At 37.0% G+C, this 24,343-nt stretch overlaps 1 protein-coding gene across 3 annotated transcripts in view; it reads left to right on the top strand.

Moving 5' to 3' along the window:
• The window catches only part of LMBR1 (limb development membrane protein 1), a 63,106-nt gene extending 38,763 nt beyond the window's left edge, over nt 1-24,343 (top strand). For all 3 annotated transcript variants that reach the window (XM_048950614.1, XM_048950613.1, XM_048950615.1), the window contains 12 exons: nt 1,910-2,036; nt 2,515-2,583; nt 4,973-5,037; nt 6,104-6,176; nt 11,386-11,466; nt 12,423-12,499; nt 12,722-12,799; nt 13,627-13,700; nt 13,938-14,028; nt 15,477-15,543; nt 19,658-19,819; nt 20,944-24,343. In XM_048950614.1, the coding sequence (XP_048806571.1) occupies nt 1,910-2,036; nt 2,515-2,583; nt 4,973-5,037; nt 6,104-6,176; nt 11,386-11,466; nt 12,423-12,499; nt 12,722-12,799; nt 13,627-13,700; nt 13,938-14,028; nt 15,477-15,543; nt 19,658-19,819; nt 20,944-21,026 (1,047 nt within the window). In that variant the 3' untranslated portion in view covers nt 21,027-24,343. The remainder of the gene's footprint in view (nt 1-1,909; nt 2,037-2,514; nt 2,584-4,972; nt 5,038-6,103; nt 6,177-11,385; nt 11,467-12,422; nt 12,500-12,721; nt 12,800-13,626; nt 13,701-13,937; nt 14,029-15,476; nt 15,544-19,657; nt 19,820-20,943) is intronic.

Below are 24,343 nucleotides of genomic sequence, written 5' to 3'. Positions count from 1 at the left end.
CCTTTGCTTAGAAGAAGAGACTTCAAGCTTCTTGTAAAGCATGGAGCAGGTCTCTTCCCATGTATCCTTGAATGTTTTGGTTTTCTTCAACCATTGTCTTTTTTTCTGCTGCAAAGCAAAGCCTGTGTATATCTGTCCTGTAGTGAAAGAAGGACAGATGCAGGGAAGTGTAGAAGATTTAACATATTTTGTTTACCTCTTAAGGTTAGGTCACTGTTTTAAGTATGCTCTCCAAGTCTGTAAGATGTTTGTGGTGTGGGGTTGAGTAACCATAGAGATTGAGCTCTAACGCATTGATTTTCTGGTAACCTATTGCTTAAATTCACAACTTTAGTATTTAATATGTCTATGGAATATATTTAATCTTTAAATATGTGTTTTGCTTATACACTCGACTTGAAAATAGCTCATGGAAGTAAAGCAAGTTTTTGAGCGCTATAAAAATTACGTTTTAATAAATGACTCTCAAAGCCACTTCTACTATATGTAAAATACACTGTAGGATTAAGTTAACCTCTTATCCATACTACCTCTAATATGAAGTTTGATGTTTGAAAGCCTTGGTGGGCGTTTGTCTCCATCTGCCCACTGAAGCCTTAAGGGAAATGTTGTGAAGGTCTCGAGTTGTCTGGTTTTCCCTTTGTGCTACCTTCATGCTAACCTTCTGCAGGAGATTGATGGCAGGGAGGAGTTGGTGGTTATAGGAAATAAATGCATGTGATTAAGATGTCCTAGGTCTTCATTCATTGCTTGATGCTGTAGTTTTATTGAGAGCCTAATTTTCAAGGTAAATGGTACTGTGTGGAGTTTATTACTCTCTTGTGATAAGCATGGAGAGAAAGGTTGGTAACAGTGGGCAAAGAATAAGGTAAATCTTCCTTCTATGAACTGTGATGTAGATTTTCAGTATTGTCACGCAAGCTGGGATATGAGAAACAGGAAAATAAGTTTGTCTGTGGAGGTGCATATACTGATAATTGAGGAAAAATAAAATGGCAATTTGAACAGCAGTCTGAAGTTGTTAATAGTGAGGATACTTGAAGATGTTCTGACTGCTCCATTGCTTAAAATAAGCATTAGAACACAGTGTGTGTATGCATGCATACTATAATATTGTGTATTATAGGTGAAACAAAGCTTTTTGGCATAGATGTGCAAATGTAACACTTGGCTGTTGGTGCGCTGTGACATTTTTACTCACAAACAACTGTGACAGCTCTGCAGGCATGTGTTGTGTGTGCCTGCAGAGCAGCTCGGCTCAGCACTCATGGCTGGTGCTGCTGGAAGCAATGCAGCAGCAGTGTGCAGGCTGACTGGGAAAAGGAGCACTACTGCGAGTGTGCGCTGGAGGGCTCTGCAGACTGTGAGGAATGGAGCAGAAGCAATTTCGGTTGAAGAATGTATTTTAACTAAATTGGTGTGTTGTACCTATGTGAGGTTTAATGCTTGCTGGGCTATTTGCCATAATTGGCTTTCCATTCCCTTGATTGGAATCATAGATAAAAATTTGCTAATCCACTTTCTTTGCTGAAAGTATTAGAAAAGTAATCCATCTTTTAAAAATGCTCAGACAAAATCATGCGGTATAAAGAATATTTTATGAAATAATGAGATTAATGAGAACTGTGAGGCATATGCAATTTAAAGCAGTTTTCTATGGGGAGCATAAAGCGGGTTTTAAGGGAAAAAACTCAACCCAGGCATTCTAAAGCCATAAGTACTTCCTTTTTTATGCACACGGAAGACTGTATTTTAAAAGCACATTACATGTTATCCTTTTGTCTGTGCGATAAAATACAAGCATATATCAAGGAAGAAGAAACTGCTATTTATTTGTATTTTTCTAATGTTTGAAAATGTCTGATTGAAAGTCTCTGGCTTTTCTCCCTTCCCCCTCTTCTGCCTGCAGGGGATCAGAGCACGCATTCTAGAGACGCTGGTAATGCTCATACTTCTTGCACTGCTTATCCTTGGAATCGTATGGGTGGCTTCAGCTCTCATAGACAATGATGCTGCCAGTATGGAGTCTTTGTACGGTATGGAATTTTGAAGAACAACCAAATAAAAGACTCCTTTGCATTAGCTTTTATTCTGTACACAGATGTTTTCTTTTAAATTTATTTCTACGAAATGCTATCTGACTATTACACAGATTGAGAGGTTGTATTAATTTAGTCAATAACTTTTTTCCCTTTCAATAAGTTTATTAGACGAGTTTTCGGTATGCTGATACTTTACATGCTTGGGTGGACAAGGTGTTGGATGTGTATGATAAAAACAAATGATTTTAGTGGCATAGGAATCAAAGCTGAAGATATTTTTCAAGTTAAGTGCTACAGGATTTTGTTGCCTGCAAATTTGTTAACTGAGTAATTCTTAGTTTACACTTCAAAATACAGAAATTCTTCAATCCTGAGGAAGAAAGCTAAGGGAAAGGAGTTACTTTGGCTGTATTTGTGACATAAGTAGCCTATTTGTAATAAGCTAAAGCTGTGCCTATTGTATTTCTTGCAGACCTCTGGGAATTCTACCTCCCATATTTATATTCCTGTATATCACTGATGGGATGCTTGTTACTTCTCTGTAAGTATTTTCCTGATTTTTTTTCAAAAGTGTAATTTTTTTTATTTTTAAAGATTGAAGGAAACTTTTTCTTTGTGAAAGTTGGATGTGAAAAATTGTGTATTTTTATAAGTTTAAATTTTGGTTTAAATTTGATAAGTTGGAATTCGGAAGTTTGTAAACAAATGCAGTGTTGCATTTGCACCTGCAATTGTAATTTCTTAAAGCAGATGTTTGAAAAGGAGGGGCTTTCATTCTGCTTATGAAAACACAGTTTTTACATGAAATGTCAGCAAAACATCACCAGTACAGAGTGAAATTAGAGCACTTAGTTTGTCCTGTGTTCAGTAAACTATGCTCTTCCTGTTTTTAATTGAAAATATTCCTGTAAAGGCAAAAGTTGGAACATAATACAGTTAATCCAGGACTGGTATCAGGTCGGTATGCAGTTGTATAGCAGACCTCCAGACAAAACAAGCACAGTTAGAAACCAGTCTTATTCCAACTAGTCCTAGCAGAGTTCCATCATCCCTACTTAGGGGAATAGGGAGGATGACAGGATGCTCCAAATCAGACTTTGCGTCAGGGCTCTTTTCACCTCCACTGCCCACATGTTCTTTCTTTAAAATAAAATGAAATAGAGAGTGTGGGGAGAATCAGGACATCTCCCTTGCTATAAATTGTGATTTCACCTGTTCTCTGATTTTGAGAGGTTGGCAGTTAACATTTACAGAACTGTCGTTACAGAGAAAAGGTGGGGATTGGTACTTTGAGACATTTGCTTAACCAAGAGTGTCAGCCTGGGAAAGATATTGCTTGGAGAACTTAGTGGATCTCCTTAGGTTCTTTGTATGTGGCGATTCTGAATCCCATGTTCAGGGAGTAGGGAGTGAAGGTGGGGGAAATAAAACTTGTGATTCTGATTCTTGCTCATGAACATTTGGGATATTTGAGACGAAATCTTTCAGTGGGGAACTTGGCTTACAAAACTTCCTATGTGTGTCTTGCAGTTTATTTCAGTGGAGCTGAAAACACAGAGTGTGTTCTGGGAATACACATCATAATAATTGGGATTAAATGCCATTTTTTGGAGTTATTTTGAATTCATAGAGCCAAATCACTCCAGTTAGTCACAGCTCTCCAAGCTGTTATGAGCGTAACAGGAAAGGGCAACTTTCAGTAGTTGAAACATGGTAGATGCTGGGGTAGAGCTTCATTAGAACTTCAGGTGGTCTAATTGCTGAAGCAGTGTACCAGTAAGGAAATGACAGGCTTATTGCTGGGATGATTTGCAGCAGTGCTACTTTTTCTTTTCTCTTTTGCCTGCAGGCTCTGTCTTTAGTCAAGGAAGACCAGCTTAAGTTAGCTATTGTGAATGGTTCTTTATTTCTGTGATATATAGTAGTTGTAGTGTTGTGCTAGCTAATGAAAGCAAATGTAATCTTCATTATAACATCTTGTGTGCTGCATTTCCCTTTTTAACAACATTTATGATAATGTAAACTATAAATGTCCAAATTTATGTTGTTACATACAAGTCCTTTCCATCTCCTTCAGCCTTCAGTATTTGAAGGCTAGTCTTCCTAATACTTGATAATAAAAAATTAATTGAATAAAAGTCAGATTGAGCCTTTCTCCCAGGAAACTTACATGCTCCGTATCTGGAGGCTATCACAGGTGATCACTGTCAAAAAGGAAAAAACTGTTATTTCGTAGAAAAGAGAGCTTAAAATCTTACATCTGAGCCTACTGTCAACTGAAGTTGCAGTGTGATTTTACATCTTTGTGATCTCTTACCTTACAACTGCACCTGTGAGAGCAGATTGAATGTCTGATGTTCACCAGCACAGCGGCCACTATGTCATTCCATCCACACAAATGACATTGCGTTTTCTAGAAGCTGACTGTATGCATATTGCCCCAAGGTAATGGTTCCTAGGCTGCATGAGCTCCATGACTACCTGGGAATTGTTTGGGAAAATACAAATTGGCTGAGGGCAAACTCATGGTAGAGATAGTTAACAGCAATTTACTTGTGTAGACAATGTACCCTGAGCACCCAGGAATGTCTTCTGGCGCTGCTGATTTCACTAGAATGGGCATAGCCTTTGCTGTCATAAGTTTGCTCACAGGATGATTTATTCAAGGCATAAGATCTCTCACTATAAGGGATTTCCATGGTGACAGAAAATCAGTTGTGCCCTTGAAGGAGAGATGCTTGTCTTGTTCAGAATTGATATAATAGCAAAAGGTTTTAAAGCTCAGAGTGTAGTTTGAAGATCTTTCAGTGACCTTGAAAACTGTATGTGGTTGCATGTGGAGTGTTAACATATTTCATGCAGAACATGCAAAGAAAAGCTAGTCTTTCACTTAGAAATGACTGTTTTATGTAATGTTCCTTCCTCTGCAGTATGCACGCCAGTGGGACTTTCACGGATGTTTACAGTAATGGGTCAATTGCTGGTGAAGCCAACAGTAAGTGTTACACAAATCTGTCCTTGTGTGCTGTCTGGGAGAAGGTACAGTGGCATTTTGCTATTTTCCTGCAGAACACTTGTGCTGCTATATAATTCTCTCTTTAGTTTATCTGAATTCCTATAGTCATTACCTATATACTTGTTCTCAGTTTTTTTTCTTATAGCACAAGAGCCTGCTTTTCTCAAAGAGCTTTTTCTAACAGTATAGACTTCCTCTGGTGTTAATATTAATGCACAAGTGCTAATATTAATTGCCAGTATAGCCTACTAGTGCCTGAAAGGTGTCGTCTTGTTCTGAGCTCAAGAGATAAGGATACAAGAGCAGAGAGGTACCTGGGGGCACACTTAGCTAAGAGAAATTGGCATTGCCTGCAGGTAGCTGGCAACTGTGAGGAATTCTTAAATGTAGATACTATATTGTAGTTGTGCTGAATGATGTGAGGGAATGGAAAAAGTTTGTACCATGGGCAGATGCTCTAGTGACCTTGCTGTCATGTTTCCTAGTTTGTGTTTACTAAAATCTGGGTGTGTTTAGGTCTTTCATTTCTTTTCATTGGTCAGGGCAACTTTGAAAATATAAAGAAAATGTATACGTCTGTTTTGCTGCTTGTAAGCTTTAAATTCAAAGTGCCTGACATTAATATAGATAGGCTTCTTGGAAGCTAGAAACAAAATACAACAGCAATTTATTTGCTTAAATGACTGGTTTTAATTTACTTTTTCAAGATCTGCTGTTCATTTTGTTTAAATCGAATTGGAAGTGAAAGTCAATAGGTTGTGAGCGTAGGTCACTGTAATGTCCCATTCCCCTAATATCCTTAGGCTGAGAGTAAATGTAAGAGTCTTAACCTGAAATAAAAACGTAACAGTTTGCTTGCAGCAAAGAAACAGATACGTAACAGAATGGAATCATCTCCTATGGAGTTTTCTTGCATTGATGTTTTTAAGTTGTAGAATATATATTCAAAATAAAGCTTACTGGAACAAAACAAGCCTGAGTAAATCAAAAAGGTGATTCTTTCTGTTGATACTCAATCAATTCCTATTTCTGTTTCCAAATACAGATTCTTGAGGACCTAGATGAGCAGATGTATATCATCACTTTAGAGGAAGAAGCAATTCAGAGGAAGCTTAATGGTATGCTTGTTCTGCTGCTGCTTAAAATACAGAATTTAGAGTACAGTGCTCCTAGTTATGAGTATTGATCTCAGTGTTAGATAGGCTCCTCTCTCAAAAGAATTTGAGATCTTAGTACGAAACAGTCAGTATAAGCTTACAATTAATTGCTTACTGTGTTCAAGATTAGCTTGTGTGTTTTGTTTGTTTTTAACATATTCATCAGTGCTAATATGTTAATATTCAGAATAAGAAATGAAACAGAAGTTGACCAAACCTACCACCCTTGCTGTAAAAATAATTTGGATTGATAACCAATTGTATTTTATCCCTTTGCAAAGAGCAGTAACTTATTCTGCCATCAGAAGGCTCGATGTCTTACACTGTCGGTTCTGTTTATTTGCAGGAATTTTTGTTGTTGTTGTTTCAATTGTTTAATTAATTGTTAGCATAGAATCTATGTATTGTAGGAGTTCATTATATTCTAGGAGCTGTATGGTTAATTTAATTGTTGCTATGCATCCATTAATGAATAATTACAGAGAATAAATTATAAATATTTAGAGCTTTTTGATGTTAGTATTACAGTTCTGCCATTCTTGACAAAGTGTTCATGTTTCAAAGTATTTTAAAAGCAATGTGAAACTTTAGCTTCTAAGATAAAGAATATTGCAGCATAAGAGATGCAAGTTATGGAAAAATGTGTCAGTTCTAACTCTTTAAATCTAGAAATCACATTCTACATTTCTTTTCTAAAATGCTGTTAGCTGCATGGGTAAGTTATTGATCCACAATTTATGCAGTTGTTTCAGTTTGGAAAAAAGATTTTTCATGTCATGGCTTTCATCTGCTGTTGTCTTCTCTGGAAGATGTGACTTATTTTAGCTTTAATTTTCTTCATTTCTTACCTTTCTTTTCTACTCTTCAGTGATACCTCGATCTTTTCAGTTCTCAGTAAGTCTCTGGTAAAAGTTGATCAGGGAAGGGATCTTTGATAACAGTAGGTAGTGGTCCTTGTTTCAACATTTAAAATGGGAGGAGGAGTAATCAGGCATCGTTTCAGTTTAAAAGTAACATTTGCATTTGCTGTTCTGGAAGTTACTGGTTTTAATACTGACATGTATGTATGCATATATATGCATATACATACAAGCATGCAAAAAGATGCTTGGAGTGAATATCTTTGAAGCTATGATGGGATAATTATAATTTTGTGTGTTTGATGTTGGCTAGCACCTGTAAAATATTTGTTACTGAATATTTTATGTTGTCATGGTGATGGTGCTTATGGATGAGAAAAAGCAATACACAAAATGAACAAATGAAGTTATTCAAGTATCTATTATAAGTAGTGCAGAGTGGTTTTCACCACTGAGGAGGAGAATGTAATTTAGATGATGGCTGTTTTTCTGTGTTGATGTCTGTTGCAATCACTTCTGAGATGGATCTACTAGAAACCTTAATTGGACCTACATTTTGGTCTTCTTGCTAAGGAAGTCACCTGTGCTAGCAGAAAGATTGGGTCTTTTTTGATGAATTGTTTGGAATCCAGCATAAAGTAGAACTGCAATCCACTCATATCTCATAGAGCTGGAGAGATGAATGATGAGATGCTTAATTCTTAGAAGAGGGAACTGAATTCTTCTGCTTCACATGCTGAAGGAATGATGTTGACACTGCTGTCTGGAGAAAAGCTCGAGAACATATGCTTCAGTATACAGAGAAAAATAGTGGACTTAAGATTTTATCTGCTTTTTAGCTTAACTTCTAAATAGCGTGGAGGTGGATGTTACATGCACAAGGCATTCTGCAAGATTTCTGTGAGTAATTATTTAAGTAATTAACTACAGTTCTCATTTATGTGGCAAGGCTGGAAAGCTTCATCCTCTCTGCCAGAAGTCTTTCTAAGACACAAATTACACTGGGAAAATAGAGTCCATATTTCAGAGGATCACAGAATCATAGGGATTGGGAGAGATCTCTGGAGATCATCTAGTTCAAACCCTTGCTAAAGCAGGTTCCCTAGAGAATTTCTGTGTTCCCGCCAGAGCCATTTGCTTCTTCTTCTGGCACTGGGCGCCACTGGGAAGAGCCTGGCCTCATCTGCTTGACTCCTGCCTGTTAGATATTTATAAGCATTGATAAGACCCCTCTTCAGTCTTCTCCAGACTGAACAGCCCCAGACCTCTTGGCCTTTCCTCACAGCCTTAAACAGTACTTGGTGGTTATCAGTGCTGATTATTTTGTGGTGGAATAATTGCTTTCACACCTAGTATTACTGTGGTCAGTCCTAATTAATGTTTCCTCAGACAATGCCAGGATGTAGTCAGGGGTTAGCATGAATCTCTGTTCAGACAGGGTTGGCTGGGTAAAACATCTCTTGAAGAGTTTGGCTGTGTGAGCTGTGCCCTTCTTTCTCAGTGTGGATGTAACTATTGTGGCTGTGGTGTAATTGATAAAATTTTACGTAAACCTCCTCTTATTTGAACACAAATCTATCTGGGAAACTGCTTGTTTTCTTTGTGAAAATTAATTTTCTCCCATCTCCAGTACCGAAGTGAAAATTGGAGGGGGAGAGAGGGAGGGGTTTGATCACGTTATCTACCCTAGTATTTTTATCTGTTGAAGAGATACTGGGATTTGGGAAAATGTTTGTTTCCAGTGTATTATATTTCAGTACCCACATCACTCCTACAGTTGAAGAATAAAGCTGGGACTTTTTTATATTAAAAGAAAAAAGTTGCCTTCAGCTATTAGTTTTCCTGAATCCAAAGAGACGGGTGGGGTAGGATCAAAAATACTTACTTGATCAAAGTTATTGGCTCTGAAGGTATCCTTACTTATGTAAGAAAGATGAAAGGTGTTGTTTTTATTGCACGCTAGTAACAGTGTAATTTTGAACTAATTGGTGTTGAACTGCCAATCACCTAGGGGGAATGCAAATAGATACTCTTACAATTTCCTTTGAGGTACTGAAATCTTATGTCGGGGCTGGAAGAAAAACAGAATAATACCGTTAAATTGACCTTAAATGAGCTGCTTTGTGGCTTTCTTGGAGAATCCCTTCTAACTTTTCATTGCTAGTCCAAACAAGTCTTGTCTACCAATTTGATTTATTGGCTAGACAGCGCTGACATTGAACTTTGTGCCTGTTTGAAATAAAGCTAATGGTGTAGAGCTTTTAAGAATTTAGCTGCATCCTTTTCAAACACTCTTTTGACTGATCTGAAACTTCACCTTCCCTGCTCATAAAATATCCTTTTGTATAGTAACCTGTTTGCTACTTTTAAGGAGGAACCACAACAGCACTTAGATACGATTCAGAATATGTATGAAAGTGTCTCATTAGAGATCTAATTTGATTATGCTGACTTTGTTGGAAAGACTCCCATAGATATCAGTCTTGAGCTCTGAGTACTTATATTGAAAGGGAAAAAGCTGCATGTACCTCAAATAAAGGCTTCCCCTAGAGTCCACTAAGTCAATTATGGAGAGGAGAATATTAGATGCCAACTTTTCTTATTTTAACTGCTTCCATTAAGGTTCTGGAAACTTTTTCCACTGAGCTCTAAAGCTGTGTTCTTAATTCAACTTACAGTAATTAGTTGTTCCACAAAACACTGTCTTAGGAGTAGGAAATGCATCAGCTTATTTTTATAATGATGATGAGACTTGTTTAAAAATTAAAACAAACATGCAGAGCAACCTTTGTTCTTAAAAAAAAAATCCGACACAAAACACCACCATATTTTGATGACTGTTTCATTTCTCAACATGTATTTTAAATAATGACCATTGCAGACGCTTCAGTTCAAGTCAGTGAAAATTGTTAGAACAAACAGCATTTATACATCTCTGTGGTAAGTTCTAGGATTCAAGATCTTTATAAGATTCGAAGCCAATATAAATATTATCATATCAGTGATACAACGTGCATAAGAAAGATAAATTCAAACATCACACACTTTTGCATATAACACATTTCCTTTGTGTTAAAGAAACATGCAGTGAAACATTTCAGAAATGGATTTCTGAAAGATTTTTGTGCTGAAAATTTCTGCATTGAAAAATTCCTACTCAATGTTATTTTAATGTTCATTTAGCATGTCACATAGCAGAATACTGCAAGAATATGAAGGGTGGAGGATGATAAATTTATCTTCTTGCCTTGTACTGAAATTGTTAGACTGATCAACAGAGAAGAGAAAATAAGGAAACAGTGAAACTGGACCGTAAAGTAGTGTTAGCATGCCAGCAATCTATGTGCTATCTAGTTTTTGTAGGCAAATTACTGAGATATGAGATAAAAGCCTGTTCATGCTATTAGTCTCATGGAAATTTATTAGCATTAAAAAAAAAAAAAAAAAAAAAAAGCCAGCTGGAATATTATGCTATTGCAGGTTAGCCTGCCATCAGAGGTGAGGCCAAGAGATAGCCAGCAATTGGAGTCAAGGGTAGAAACCTAAGTGTGCTTGCACTGGGAAGTTTGATTGGCTGAAGGAGAATTGGAGGTTGAAAAGGATGGAGAGGAAAGATGGGCTGACTTCCCTAGACCTTCCTGGGGGAGGGGAGAAAGACTTGATGATTAACCTCTAGGCAGAAGATGAGCATGTCAGGAAGTACTGATGCTGTTGCCAATTTTCAGCTGGTGTAGAGGAAGGAGTTTGAGGAATTAGTTATTAGTGACACGTATAAGCTATAAACTAAGGAGTGTGAAAGAATGGAATCTCATGGGCGGCTGTGAGGAAGATTGAATTGTTGTTGTTGGCAGGAGCTTTGCAGCACAGAGTGGCTGACTACAATGGGCTGGTGGTAAAATGGAGATAAGGGCAGAAGGTAGAACAGCAGTATGGAGGCTGAGAGGCTAAGAAAGAGGAAGGAGAGATAGAAGTTGAAACTGGAGGTCCAGTCACCACCTGGCTTAATTTGGGGCAGAAGTGCATTTTGTCTTTAAATTGCTAAATAATAACGCTCTTGAAGGACATCCAGAGATTCTTTGCTTCTTGATATGGTAGTCGTATGGAGGCAAAAGAATGAGGCATACTAGCAATTCTATGTCAGGCTGCCACACCACTAGTGATTTTTAAAAAGTTGTTGAAGAATATCAGAAAGACAGCTGCAGCTTGAACCCACAAATGTTAATGTCTCCTAAATCTGAATATTCACAGTATGTCCTGCAGTACTATATTTGGTCCCATCCAAAACAAAATAATGTCTTGTGTTTTAAAAGGGATATCTTCCACATTGGAAAACCAGACAGTAGAGTTGGAATGGGAGCTTGAAAAAGTGAAGTGCAAGAAAACAAATCTAGGTAATATGCTTTTCATACTGTTCCATGTGGATTGCAACTTAAGTGACTTTAAGGTACTATGTTCAGTTTGCAACAGTCACCCGATTAATTCCGATTGTTTCTAATTAAATATGTGCATTTTCAGTCCTTTCAAACTGCCGTTGGTTCTAGAATTGCCTTACATGGAATCGTATCTGTCTAACAAATGTTTTAAAAGAGAGTCTGATTTGGATCTTAATTTTAACGCAATTATGAAGAAATTGTAATACTTGGCATCCTGGCATGGAGATCAGTAGCACAATCATTTTTGTGTATTGTGACATTTGTGACTATTTGGCAGCCACCCAGTAGGAGTCTCCTTACTTATTCACAGGCTTGCAATACTTTGCATTTATCAGTGTGCAGAGGTAAGACTGCAGTAAGAAGCTGCTGACTTTTCTTTTTGGTCGTATTGAATGTCAGTATATCTAAAGTATGCTAGTCTCCTATTTTGTCATTTATGTGATAAAAGAAAAAAAAAGTTTAGATATTTAAATTACCCTTGAGTTCACACTATAATATACATACAGTTCTGCCCTTTTTTATGTATCTCAATATTCAGTGTAATATTACCTTACAGAAGCACGGCCATTATCTAGAAGACTTTATGAACTGAGTAAACAAAGTGTTTTTAAATTCATTGTAGTTTAACCTCTGCATGCCAGGGGAAAAAATGTTATGGTGGAAATACTGTCAAACAAGAAAGAAAAATTTGCTTCTGTACTTCTCCCTAACTTTTCTCAGAGTAGTCTTCATTTTTGGGCATTGCTTTGTACCTCTCTTCAGAGTGGTTAATATGATGAACTGATTGTGGTCAATTTGAGAGAAGATTACTTTGTTATCTGCATGCAAGACTTTATGGAACCCTAAATAATTGTTGTTTGTTTTACTCTAAGCTGATCGATGTTAATATGCTTCTGTGTTTCTCTTCTGAACAGAGCGTCGGAAAAAAGCTTCTGCTTGGGAGAGGAATTTAGTGTATCCAGCTGTTATGATATTACTACTGATTGAAACAGTAAGGATTCCAATTTTTAAAAGGAAGAATAATGAAGAAATCTTCAGTCATTTGGGGCTGTTGTTTTAAAAATTCTGGGTGATATCTTTAAGCAATAAACTCAGTACTTCTCCTGATCATTTTGAAAGAACTTACCATTGTGAATTCCAGTGAGGATATACATACTCATTGTTCAAATGTGGAATCTTTTTAATTAATTAGATTGTTTCTTCTTCTTCATAGTCCATCTCAGTTCTATTAGTCGCTTTCAACATTCTTTACCTGTTGGTGGATGAGACTGCAATGCCAAAAGGATCAGGGGTAAAGTAAACTTTTCTTACGCAGTTTCTATAGTCTTGGTAACACTTTGGAGACTTTACAAAAGTGCACTTTGAAACTTTATGAAGTTGCTTCTGGGTTTCAGCTCTGCTGAAGCATTTACTACACAACATGATATAGTGAGTTCTTAATAAAACCAGTCCATAATCTTTACAAACATGTAACAGTCAGTCAAGTAAATAACTGATTTGGAGTTTTGCATTTTTCTGGCATGATCTACTTTTATACAGTCTAGAAATGTTCAGTTTAAGGAAAAAAAAAAGGTAGTAAAGAAACTATACGAAAAGCCTTTCAGCCTTTCTCATTGTGTTCATCTTTCAAAACATGTTTTTTCCTCCTTCATAATGAACAACCAAAAAAACTTCAAGAAAGTAAAGGATAGCATACTGAGTAGTAGTCCTTTTAATCACAAGGGTACGTAAGTTGGTGATGCTTTCCCCTGCCTGTAGCTATATATGAGGTTGCAGAGCTGTAAAAGGCATTCAGTTTGTTGGCTGTGCTGTTTGTTGCATTGTGAACAGCTGCTCGTCTTTAGCGATCTCCTATTTTAGTTTCTGGAGTTCTCCACTAGTATGGTGGATAGATGCAACATGCATGAATTGCAAAACTTTGTAACTTATGCTGCATTTCACTCAAGTTTGAAAGCTAGATGATGCAATTGCAAGGGATGTGAGGCTTGCAGGTTACAGAACATCAGAATGATCCTTAAATAATTAAGAAAAAGGTTTGTTTCATCTAAGATGTATAACTGAACTGTGTATATATGTTGTGTGTATGTTATTAAATTATGCAAAGTATTTTTCTCCTAGGGACCTGGAATAGGAAATGCATCCCTATCCACCTTTGGTTTTGTGGGAGCAGCACTTGAAATCATTTTGATTTTGTATCCTTTCTTTAAGAATTCTGTCTGTTAACAAGCATTCTGTCTAGTTTTCTGGGACAGTGGTGATTTATTAAGGCGTTTGGAAAGAAGAAAGAGATAGGTCAGTCTTTCTCAAGCACTCCAAGTGTTGTTTTTTTTTTTCCCCCCACTTCTGGTTCTTAAGACTTTTAGGAGACTGCTGAGGACTTGAGTGAAACTTACATTCTTTGGAGGTTCCTTTTTCCTTGATTCTCACAGCTATCTCATGGTATCCTCTGTCGTCGGCTTCTACAGCCTTCGTTTTTTTGAAAATTTCATTCCCAGGAAGGATGATACAACTATGACAAAGGTAAGGTAAACTCTGTGATGGTGACAGCCCCCTCCTCTCTCTTGCCACCCAAGACAAACTGACTCTTTTGGTTAGTAATTGCCCCGAATGGCTCATTTGCAGTGATCATTATTTGTTTGTAAGCTGCGTAAACACAAACTGGAAGATTTTCAAAATGCTGAATGAGTGGGAAAAGGGATGTGCTCTGTTTAGTTTGGATGGCATCCATTCACTTGTTAACAAGCTCTGCTATTCCCAGCTTTTTACCAGCTATAGAAAAGCTGGTGAAAGAACTTTTTTTCAAAGGAAATGTATTGCTAATGAGTAACTTTGATTGTGCCTAACTGTACTTCAGGGAGCTTGTTTGAAATCTGAAGAACTTGGTTGCTAGAAGTAATACAGACAGAGTAATTCAAATTTGAATAATTAAACTAAGACTGAGGAGGTCTATTCAGCAACATTTTGCAGTTGGAGGCTAATTTGACTTTCTGCAATTTAGCACTGGCTTGAGTACAACAAATGCTGTTACCTAATGCTGAAGAACATGTTTTTTTGGGTTTGTTGTTTTTTTTGCAAAATATTCCCAGAGCTGACAAGGGGAGGTGATCAGTAACCAAGGAACAGATGTTGTATTTAATTATATATCAGTGTGTTTCACTATGAAGAAAAGGTATTGGATAAAAATGTTTTTGCCATAAATTATTGGAAAGGGGGAAGTAGGTAAAATGGAGTGGTTATAGTAGATTACTTAGGGAGTTAGAATATTCTTAATGGTTGTATAGTTTGTTTACAGTATACAAAAATAGTATAGAAATAAGTAGTGATGCATGAATATCTACCCTCTTTTAAGGTGTTTGGAGTTCTTTAGAATTCTGATAGAGTTGGGGCTGAAGAAAGTGATCCTTCCTGAGAGAAAGAAGTTTCAATTACTCTTTATAAAAGGCTTTACCAGAACTGGAGTAAAATGTAACAGCTGTGATTTTTTTCATACTATTTAAAGTGGTCAACAGGCATTCAATTGAAAGGAAACTCTTTGTTGTAATTTTTTCAAACAATTCTAATCCTGCAAGCAGTTACATACAAAGCTTAAGCTGATGTATCAGTCATCTACTTAAGCTCATGGAATGGTTCTTTTCTAAACAGTTTGCAGGAATTAAATAGTTGATGCTTTGCAACATAGTAGCTTTGAATCTTAATGCTTTGATTAAAAATAAATGAATACATATTTGATTTTTTTTTAAACTCTTGGATGATCAATTGTGCAACACCATGTGGAGAGGTGTTACAGAGGTAATCAAGACTACCAACAGGTTGTAGAATTCTTAAGATACATTTTGAACAATATTTTATGCAATTGTTTTTCCTATATCTTGACCAGATTTTCTTGTTTGTTTGTTTTGTTTGTTTGTTTTGTTTTTCATTTAACGGTCCTGTTTATCATCTCAATGCTATTTGGCTTATTCAAACAGATAATTGGAAACTGTGTCTCAATCTTGGTGCTGAGCTCAGCTTTGCCAGTGATGTCAAGGACACTGGGTAAGTGAAGCGTAGAATGTTGTAATACAAAATGTTAGAATAAAGGGCATTTAATAATGGGTTAAAAAAAACCCAAACAACTGAGCAGCAAGACGTGTAGTTGTAACTCTCATGCTGTTGTCTGTGTTTGGGACCCTTTCTATAACATGAGCTGTTTATTATTCTGACAAACGTGCATTTAAAAAACAGCAGCAGTGCATTTTCTGGAGAATACTTTTAAAAAGGCAGGTCAGATTTCAAAATTATTGAAAGGAGATGTTGTGAAGAATACATGGTGCATACATACATACACGGTACATACAGGGCAGAAAAAATAGTGTCATGTTCACTGTCAAATTACAGCCCTTTGTTTTTATGGAGAAAATACATTTGAGGATTTCAAATATAAAATGAAGTAATGTTAAGCGGACTTGCCTTCTAAAATAATCTAATGAATCTTTGTTGATTAATTCTGTTTGGCACTGTGATAACCAGGCTGCTTTCATTTTCACTGAATCTTCTTGCACTTTGCATTCCTTCAGTTTTAAAATGCAAATCACACGACTCTAACATTGCAGAATTGAAGCAATTCTCATGTTGGTTTTTTTTTTTTTAAAGAATCAGCAGTAGCATTCAAAATGAACAACTTAGCCAGTTGGAAAGACAACATGTTCAAGATGTTTTGTATCTTAGTTTTGTTGAATTTGTTCATCTTCAGCTCGAATTCCAAAAGTTAAAGGTCCACAGAGCAGCAATTTGTACTCAGCAGTTCTGTAGCTGATTATTTCCAACCAGAATACAGTCAAATCAAGAGTAACTAGTATTTTCACTAAGCTATACTGTATAGTTTTGTGGTGTATATCTACAGATGAGTGTTACGTACTAAATCAGTTCTTTAACATAAAGAAGCGTAACATGATGGATGAGTGAATGACTGCAGTGTAATGCATGTGGGAATGTTGAATCCTAAAGTATGCTCTCTAAAACTCACATCTTAAAAAAAGAAACAAACACAAAACTGTAGCAAAACTTGAAATAAATAAGGGAGTAGGTCAGGTATTTAAGGCAGAGTTAGCACACAGCTAGTTTAAGACCTTTGTACAACACTTCCAGTGCTGAGGAAGATTGTGTTGAAAAATTAGTGTATTAAAATAGAATTGTAACATTAGGATTGTGTTCGCTGCCTTACTGCAATAATCATTTCTTTGTTAAAAAAAATCATTGTTAATGATCTATGAGATTAAGGGTTGATAATAAATGGTTTCTGTGGAAGAAAGTATACATGCTGGGTGCATTGTTGTCTCGTAGGAAACAGATTAATGGTAAAACTCACTTAAAAAAAAAAAAAAGGCCGACAAATGAAATTCCTGAATAGTTTGCCATAGAGATAAATAAAAGAAGAAAAAAGATGGAACAATTAACACACAGCTAACAAATGCACAGACACAGCTGTCCAAACAGGATTAATAGAGTGTGTTAGAGTACAGTGAGTCATGTGGAGCTTTGCAAAAATATCAACATGTGTTGCACTACATGCTACTGCCCTGTGGGACTGAGAAGGTGAAAAGAAAGAAATATGTTAAGCAGATTCATCATCTTTTCAGATCATTAAATAAGTAAGTTTCTAGGCTGTACAGAAAGCACTAAATATTATTGTTATGTGAAAGATAAAATAGCAAAAGTTATCTGATACGTGTATGGGACCTTCTTTAAGTCTTAAAGATGGAAATAGCAGAGTTTTTTAATGTTAAACAGTGTGCTTATGTAGATGAGCTGTCTCTAATCTTAGTCCGTGATAGCTTTTACTAAGCTAAACTAATTTTATCAGAGCTTTTCAGCAGTAGTAGTCCTGCTTGAAAATTGTTTCCCACCAACACTGTATTGCTATGAGGCAAATGGAGAACAGGGCACTTAACAGACAGAAATATAGAAACAAAGAATTGTGAACTAAATGGAATTTTCTGATATGATGAAAGCTTTCCCAGAATTCTTCTCTTGCTTGTAATGGTAGAGCAAAACACCATGTGAAACTCATTTGCAAATATAATTTAAAATAGTGTTTCTTTCTTAACCTGAACAGCTTTTTTAAAACCTGATTTTTTTTTAAACCTGAACAATTATTTAGTGCTTCATTTGGAAAACTGTTGTGAACTTTCATGGATAAATGTCTGCTAGAGCTGCAGCTTTCAGTTCCGAGCAGCTTTTCAAGTTGTGGTCTTGGGAACTCTTTCTTTTTTTTTTTCTACAGGCTGTGTAGATTGTGCTTCTGAGGAGTCACAAAAGCTTGTTAACCTTTTCCCCAGCACGCCTACAGAATGATGCTGTCTGATTTTCTCATGAGCAGTGACTTTTTTGTATTTGTAAGGGGAAAATGTGTAGCTTATGTTACAGAAGTGTTGTGCTTCATTTTTGTTTGTCCTTGGAACTCCCACACCATTGCCAGCTATTCTTCTGAACCCCTTTGTGTCCAGATAAATTCACCCAATTTTCAGCCTGTTTTGTTTCTTTTCCTTTGAGGGTCTGGAAGTCTATACATTCAGGTTTGACTTTCTCAGTTTTCCTGTAGCTCTGCAGCCTGAGTAAAACACACTGCTGCTTTGAAAATATTCTTAAGGGCACTGTTTGGCTTCAAGTGTGAAAACAACTGTTATTTTTCAACTGTTTACCACTTATTCAGTCAGCTTGTGCTTCATTTCTCTTGCTTTATTTCTACTTGCTTCTCTTTTGCTGTTTTGGTCAACTTTAGGTTGATTTTTTTAAACCTCCTTTATCCTTTCAAACTTTTTTCATTTTCTTCATTGTGTCATGTTTTGCTTGAACCCAAAAGTTGATTCAATTTTTTTCTTTCAATTTAAATGACTGAATACAAGAAACATCTGCCTTCTAATATGATGATGGCTGGCTGAGGAGCCTTGAGGATCTGAACCTAAACTATGGCACAGTGAGGTTTGTAAGTGCTGAGCTTACCTTTGGAAGGAAGGCAGCTGACCTCTCATTCTGTCTCTTCACTTAGTATTGCTGGTGAAGTTGTAGTTCTCAAAGGCCTCAGTCTTTTCAAAAATAAGATGATAGAAAAATATTCCAGATCCTGCAGGACCATTTCTAGTTTATGATGCCTTTAGTTCTGGTACAAGGTTTCCTTCCTTCACAATGTTAGTCTGAACAGTGAGAACGTGTTGCCATGACATTTTCTGAGTTGAGTTTTTAGGTATGTAACAGCTCATTGATCCTAGACAATCATTTGTGTATTATAAAGTCATAGAATGGCTTGGGTTGAAAGGGACCCCAAGGATCACCAAGTTCCAACCCCTTGCCACAAGCAGGGCCACCAACCTCCAGATCTGATACTGGACCAGGCTGTCCAGGACCTCATTCAACGTGGTCTTCAGCACCTCCAGGGGCAGAGCGTCCATAACTTTTCTGGGCAGCCTGTTCCATCACCTCAACACTGTCCCTGAAAAGAATTTCCACCTGACATCCAATCTAAACCTTCCCTTCTTGAGCTTAAAACCATTCCTCCTTGTCTATCACAGTCTACCCTTGTAAAAAGTTGTGACGATGACCTGTCGGTGCCATCTTTCAGCCAGGCTCTTTTCCTTCTGTGAAAATAGAGGCGGATAGCTCTGGGAAGAAAGCTGTGGTTGGAAAGAAGTCTTTAAACTTCAGTTTCAAAAGCAGATGCTCTGAAGAGCACAGACATACAAAAGCTCAGTGTTGTGGTTCTCGTGGAACCTGTACTGCCTGTGTTTTTCAACAAGAAAGTCCACAATGTATTTTAACGTTTTTTCTGAAACAGATTTCACAGAAACTGAAATTTCAGGCATTTTTCATTCTAGTGTTGGCTTTTCCCAGTTATTTTTATTGAAACTGTAAGGGCAGAATTCTTATTTAGAGTAAGGAGTTGAGCTCTCATTATTCAAACATTTTGCTAGGAAACCTAAGAAAGCATTTTGCTAAATGTCTTAGTTTTATGGCAGTCATAGAGGCAAGTGACTTGATAGCACTTTCTTGTCTATTTAACCAGGTCTTACTGTGTGTTGTCTGAAACTACTTCACTTCCACAGGGTGATAGTTGTGTGTTTTTCTGAAAATGTAATCAGTGTTTTAATGCAAGTCTCAAATTCAATTTTAACAGGAATTACTCGATTTGATCTGCTTGGAGACTTCGGAAGGTTTAACTGGCTGGGAAACTTCTATATTGTATTATCTTACAACTTGCTCTTTGCTATCATGACAACATTGTGTCTGGTCAGAAAGTTCACTTCTGCTGTGCGAGAAGAGCTCCTGAAGGCATTAGGTAATAATAGCACTGGAAATTTAGTTTGTACTTCATATTACTTTTCTCTAGCATTGATACCTTGTAGTGTTACTTCCATGTTGTGAAGGCATAGAACATATTCTTTGCTGCTCCTGAGCATGCAGAAGTCTGAATATGTATCAAAATGTGAGCAGTGGTTGTCAGTAATTCTTAAGGGGAACTTGGCATTTATTGACAATTGGAAGGCAGAAGTAAGAGATTTTAATCTTTCTTCCTGTCTTTTTACCCTGACAGAGACACCTAATCCTTAAATTCTTGTTAGTGTATTATATTGAGCTGCTTTCAGATTCTGCATTCCAAAATGTAAATGTTCTGTGCTGTGTTTGTTTGCTTTTCAAAGCAACTTATTAATTCACTAAAAATAGGTTAGTGGAAATCTCAGCTGCTTTGTTTTGATGTTTTTTTAAGTGCTACATGTTTACAAAGTCCTTGTACAAAATGTATGGGATCTTAATAACTGGCTGAGTAACAACTAGAGTTGATAACAGGATTTTGATCAAATCATGCTTTCATGTTCAGGAATTTGCAAGTCTGGCCATACAAAAAAGGTGAGAAAAATATTTGATACTAAGAAGTTGTTACTGCATCTCATGTCAACTAATGAATGAAGCTCCTTTTTACAGAATAGTATTTCCTTGAGTGGAATGGGCTAACAGTGAGACTTCAGGGTTTGTTTATAAACATGGACTCAATTTGTAGTGTCTAAAAGGTACTTGTGTTAGTTTTCACTGACTACTGCTTTCCGAGTTGGGAACTTGCTGAACAAAATCCTAGAATGAGCCTCTCTTCTGGAGGCAATTAAGTTAGTTTCAGAGCTACTACATAGGGCACTGCAAAATGACTGATACTGTAGGACTAACAGAAGCCATTCTGTCTTTTTTGATGTTGAGTTTTCAAGCTCCTGGGGAACAGGTGACTAAAGAAGTAGTGTGTAAATCTATCCATTGATTTTTATGCTAAAATACTTTCAGAGAAGTTGCACAGTTGATTTGAGAGAGTGCTTAGTTGAAGCAGTTTTTAGTCTGCATGTATTTTTCTGAATAGCTGTATGCATGAAATTTGGAGGAATCTCACTTTTTTCCTTATTGTGTAATGTTTTTCAGGATTAGATAAACTTCATCTGTCAAACAATCCAAGAGACTCAGAGACAAAGCCATCTGCAAATGGGCATCAGAAAACACTGTGATTGACAATCACCTGCAATCAACAGAGCTGAAAACATCAACCTCATGGCATTCCCGACATCTCATCAGCTTTTTTATATTGTTCTCTTGCTGATAATCTGGGTCCAGCCTTGTCTCATTTCTTGATGCTGTGTGCTTCTGAGGAACTTAGCTGTATCAGATTCTTCTCTTTCCAGTTAACTTCTGGTCTGCTTGTTTATTTCCCAGTAAGTTAATGCAGGAGGTGCCTTGAAGACTGGAAGCTGAAGAGAATAATTAATTTCTTTTTATTGACAGTCTCATATTCTTAGATACAAACCTGCTAGCCTCTGAAAGCATAGTATCTCCTGTGTAATGCAGACACAGGTTGTAAAGAATAACTTTGGGACTTTAAAAAAAAAAAAAAAAGAAAAAAAAGAAAAAAAAGATACACTTGAAGCCCGGTATGACCCTTATTGGAAATGTAAGCTACTTGGAATGGGCATCCTTGACAGTAGATAAGCAGTTCCACTAAAAATGTTTTAAAAAAGAAAGTTACTGATAAAGACCACAGATGATGTTGGACTCGGTCTGATAGCATGAAGCTTTCTTGGAAGGCCAACGTTTTCAGTTCTCTGTTCCCAGCTGTGAATGCCAGTTGCTTTACTGGAAGTCAGGCAATGTCTAATGAAATAGTGAGCCACACAGTGAAGATTTACTTCAGTGTTAAATCTGAGCCTAGTGTGCTTTGGAGGAAAAAAAAAAAAGCTGGGTAGACCCCATGTCACAACTCTTACAATTCTGTAATGATGTGGTGCTGTGGAGGTCACTCACCCTACCAAGTACATCCCTGTAAAATTCTGTATGAACTCCTGTGTATAAGTAGTACTTGTAACTCATGCAAGTTGCACAAGTCTAGGAGGCTGTGGTTGTAGTTGTTTTTTTTGTTTTGTTTTGTTTTTTACAATCTTCTTTAATTTGAAGTAAATTATGTCTCTGGATTTATACTGTAGTTACGAGGATTTCTGTTCAGTGGCATAATCCACTATCTTTCACTAGCCTGTTTTTTAATGTACACACAAACATGTATGTAGGACTACATGTGTAGATACCATAAATTAAATCTAAGCTTATAGAGATGGCATAGTTGGTTTGATAAGTAAAGCTTGTGTGTTCAAGCTTGGTAGTACAAATTTCTGTGATGTTACAATTTAACTGCCCAGAGGCCTTACATTCAGAATGGCATCAGTGAGTGTAATGTAATTTTTCTTAGCATCACTTCTGCCTTAGGAATTCTTTTAGCAGTCTATGGTAATAATAAAAAAAATATAAAAATGGCAAAACCAGCACCCACCAACAGAACCCCAGCTGTTCAAACTCTAGTTGCATTTTTGTGCTGCTCTGTTACAGGTAGTGTTCAAATGGATTGGAATGAGGACAACTTCAGTATGTGCTCCGTATGTAGTGGATCAGTTAATATTCCTGATTATTCTGGTTGCTGTTAAACTGAAGTATGTCTGTTTGTGGCTTTAGGTCATGAGTGTGATGAGGCTGTGACAGTTAACTCTCCAGCAGGGTTCTGAGATAAACTCTGTGTCAGAAGCTGTTGGCTGGTGTCTACTGAGATGGCTGCACTGGGCTGTAGACTTACAGGTGTGTGTGAATGTGAGAGTTGTTTTTTTTCCTTTGCTTTCTGAGACAGTTTCAAAATTCATGCTCCAGTGTACCTGAGAATTTCTTGGTTTTTTGCAGGTTGCCTTTTCTGACTTGAACTGGGGCATAATATGAATACTGCTGTAGCAAATATGCTGGAGTTACTTTTTGTGTGATTAGTATAAATTCAAGGGTTATTAAACTGACTGTTGATGCGTTGTACTGAGTCTTGGAGGACTTAAAGTAAAAGTGCTTGATTTTTTACTAAGATTTACAAGCATCTCTTTCTGTTGTTTAATGCTCTTTCAGTGAGAAAGGTTTACTGAGTCAGTTCCTCAGCCAAGAACAGGGAGGTATAATTAGAATTTGCTTGAGAATGTTTACATTTTAAACACGGGGAGTTTTCTTATTAGGGCCATAATTCAGGTATTCTCAGAGCTTGCAGCCTTATGTGTTATTATAGCTAAAAGCATCTGAAATGTATCCACTCGTCTACATAAGTGATAGTATGACTAAAGTTGTCCTAGTGTCTTACTGGAGCAGGTGAGCTGTGAGTGAGGCTAGTTAGCTTTGTTAAAGTATTTCTGTTGCAGCTTTGGCATTTATATAAATATGGTCTTTGAGTGAATGGATTTGAGGGTGCATCAACATAGGTCTTGGTGTTCACACTTCTCTCAGTAGAGACAGAACATTTCGGAGATGTTTGTCCCAGCATCCAAGAAGGCAGGAAGAGATGGGCTTCTGAGGTGTGTGTGGCTTCTGGAAGCGAGTTGGACAATTACTTAAGCTGAACAGAGGCAGCTCCTGCTCATGAGCCTGCGAGGTTCAGGCAAAACTTGAAAACTCTTTCAAAGCGAATGTTACAGCCGTGCCTGCTCCCAGCCCTTCTGGATTCTGTAGTCACAGAGATGGGTAAAGCCTGTAAGAGAACATTTTACATTGGAATATGATAGATGCTTAAGGATTGCTGTGTGGTTTCCATGGTGGATAAGAAATTCAGAACTACCCTGTGCAGTTAGTGACAGTGTTTTGTTTAAAAACCAACTGTTTATATTGTAACACTGTCTGCATTATGATATGTTTGGCCTTGAAAATAACATGCTTATGCAGAACTCCTTACAGATCCAATGGTACTTTCAGATATCCTGTGTGTAAGATACAGGTCACTGTATACTTTTCACAGAAGCATATGGTCACTTAAATACACACAACTGGTAATTCATTAATGGATGTGATGATGCATTCCTAGTATTTTGACTCATGTAGAGTCAGGTGGTCTATACCTTCAAGGTATATACAACTGATCTTAGTAACATTAACATCTGCCTCACTTCTTAGGAGGCAAAAAGCACATAAATGCTTCCATCTTCAACTAGATACCACACAAGACCAAAAAAGTAGATGTAAATTCGGTGTTTTAGATCAGCCATTTCTTGGCTTTATTCTGTGTTGGTAGCACAATATTAAGTGCAGTGGCAGAGCTGTAATATCGTGGGATTTCTTCTAAGTGTAAAGCACACTGTCAATATTTAACACCTTAAAATGATAAATAGCAGTATTGGTTACTATACAGTGACAGTTTTTGCCTTCGTAGGAAGCTTTGTTTACTGTTTGTAATGTGATGTTCATCTTCGGCCCTGCTCCTCCACTGTCTTTTCCCCTGTTGACTGCTTCACGGTGTCATAGAAATTAAAGGATTTGACAAGTT

The sequence above is a fragment of the Lagopus muta genome, chromosome 7, assembly GCF_023343835.1.
Source record: "Lagopus muta isolate bLagMut1 chromosome 7, bLagMut1 primary, whole genome shotgun sequence".
Classification (NCBI taxonomy): Eukaryota; Metazoa; Chordata; class Aves; order Galliformes; family Phasianidae; genus Lagopus; species Lagopus muta.
The sequence above is the reverse complement of the archived record's forward strand: the minus strand, read 5'-3'. Positions and strand labels throughout refer to the sequence as shown.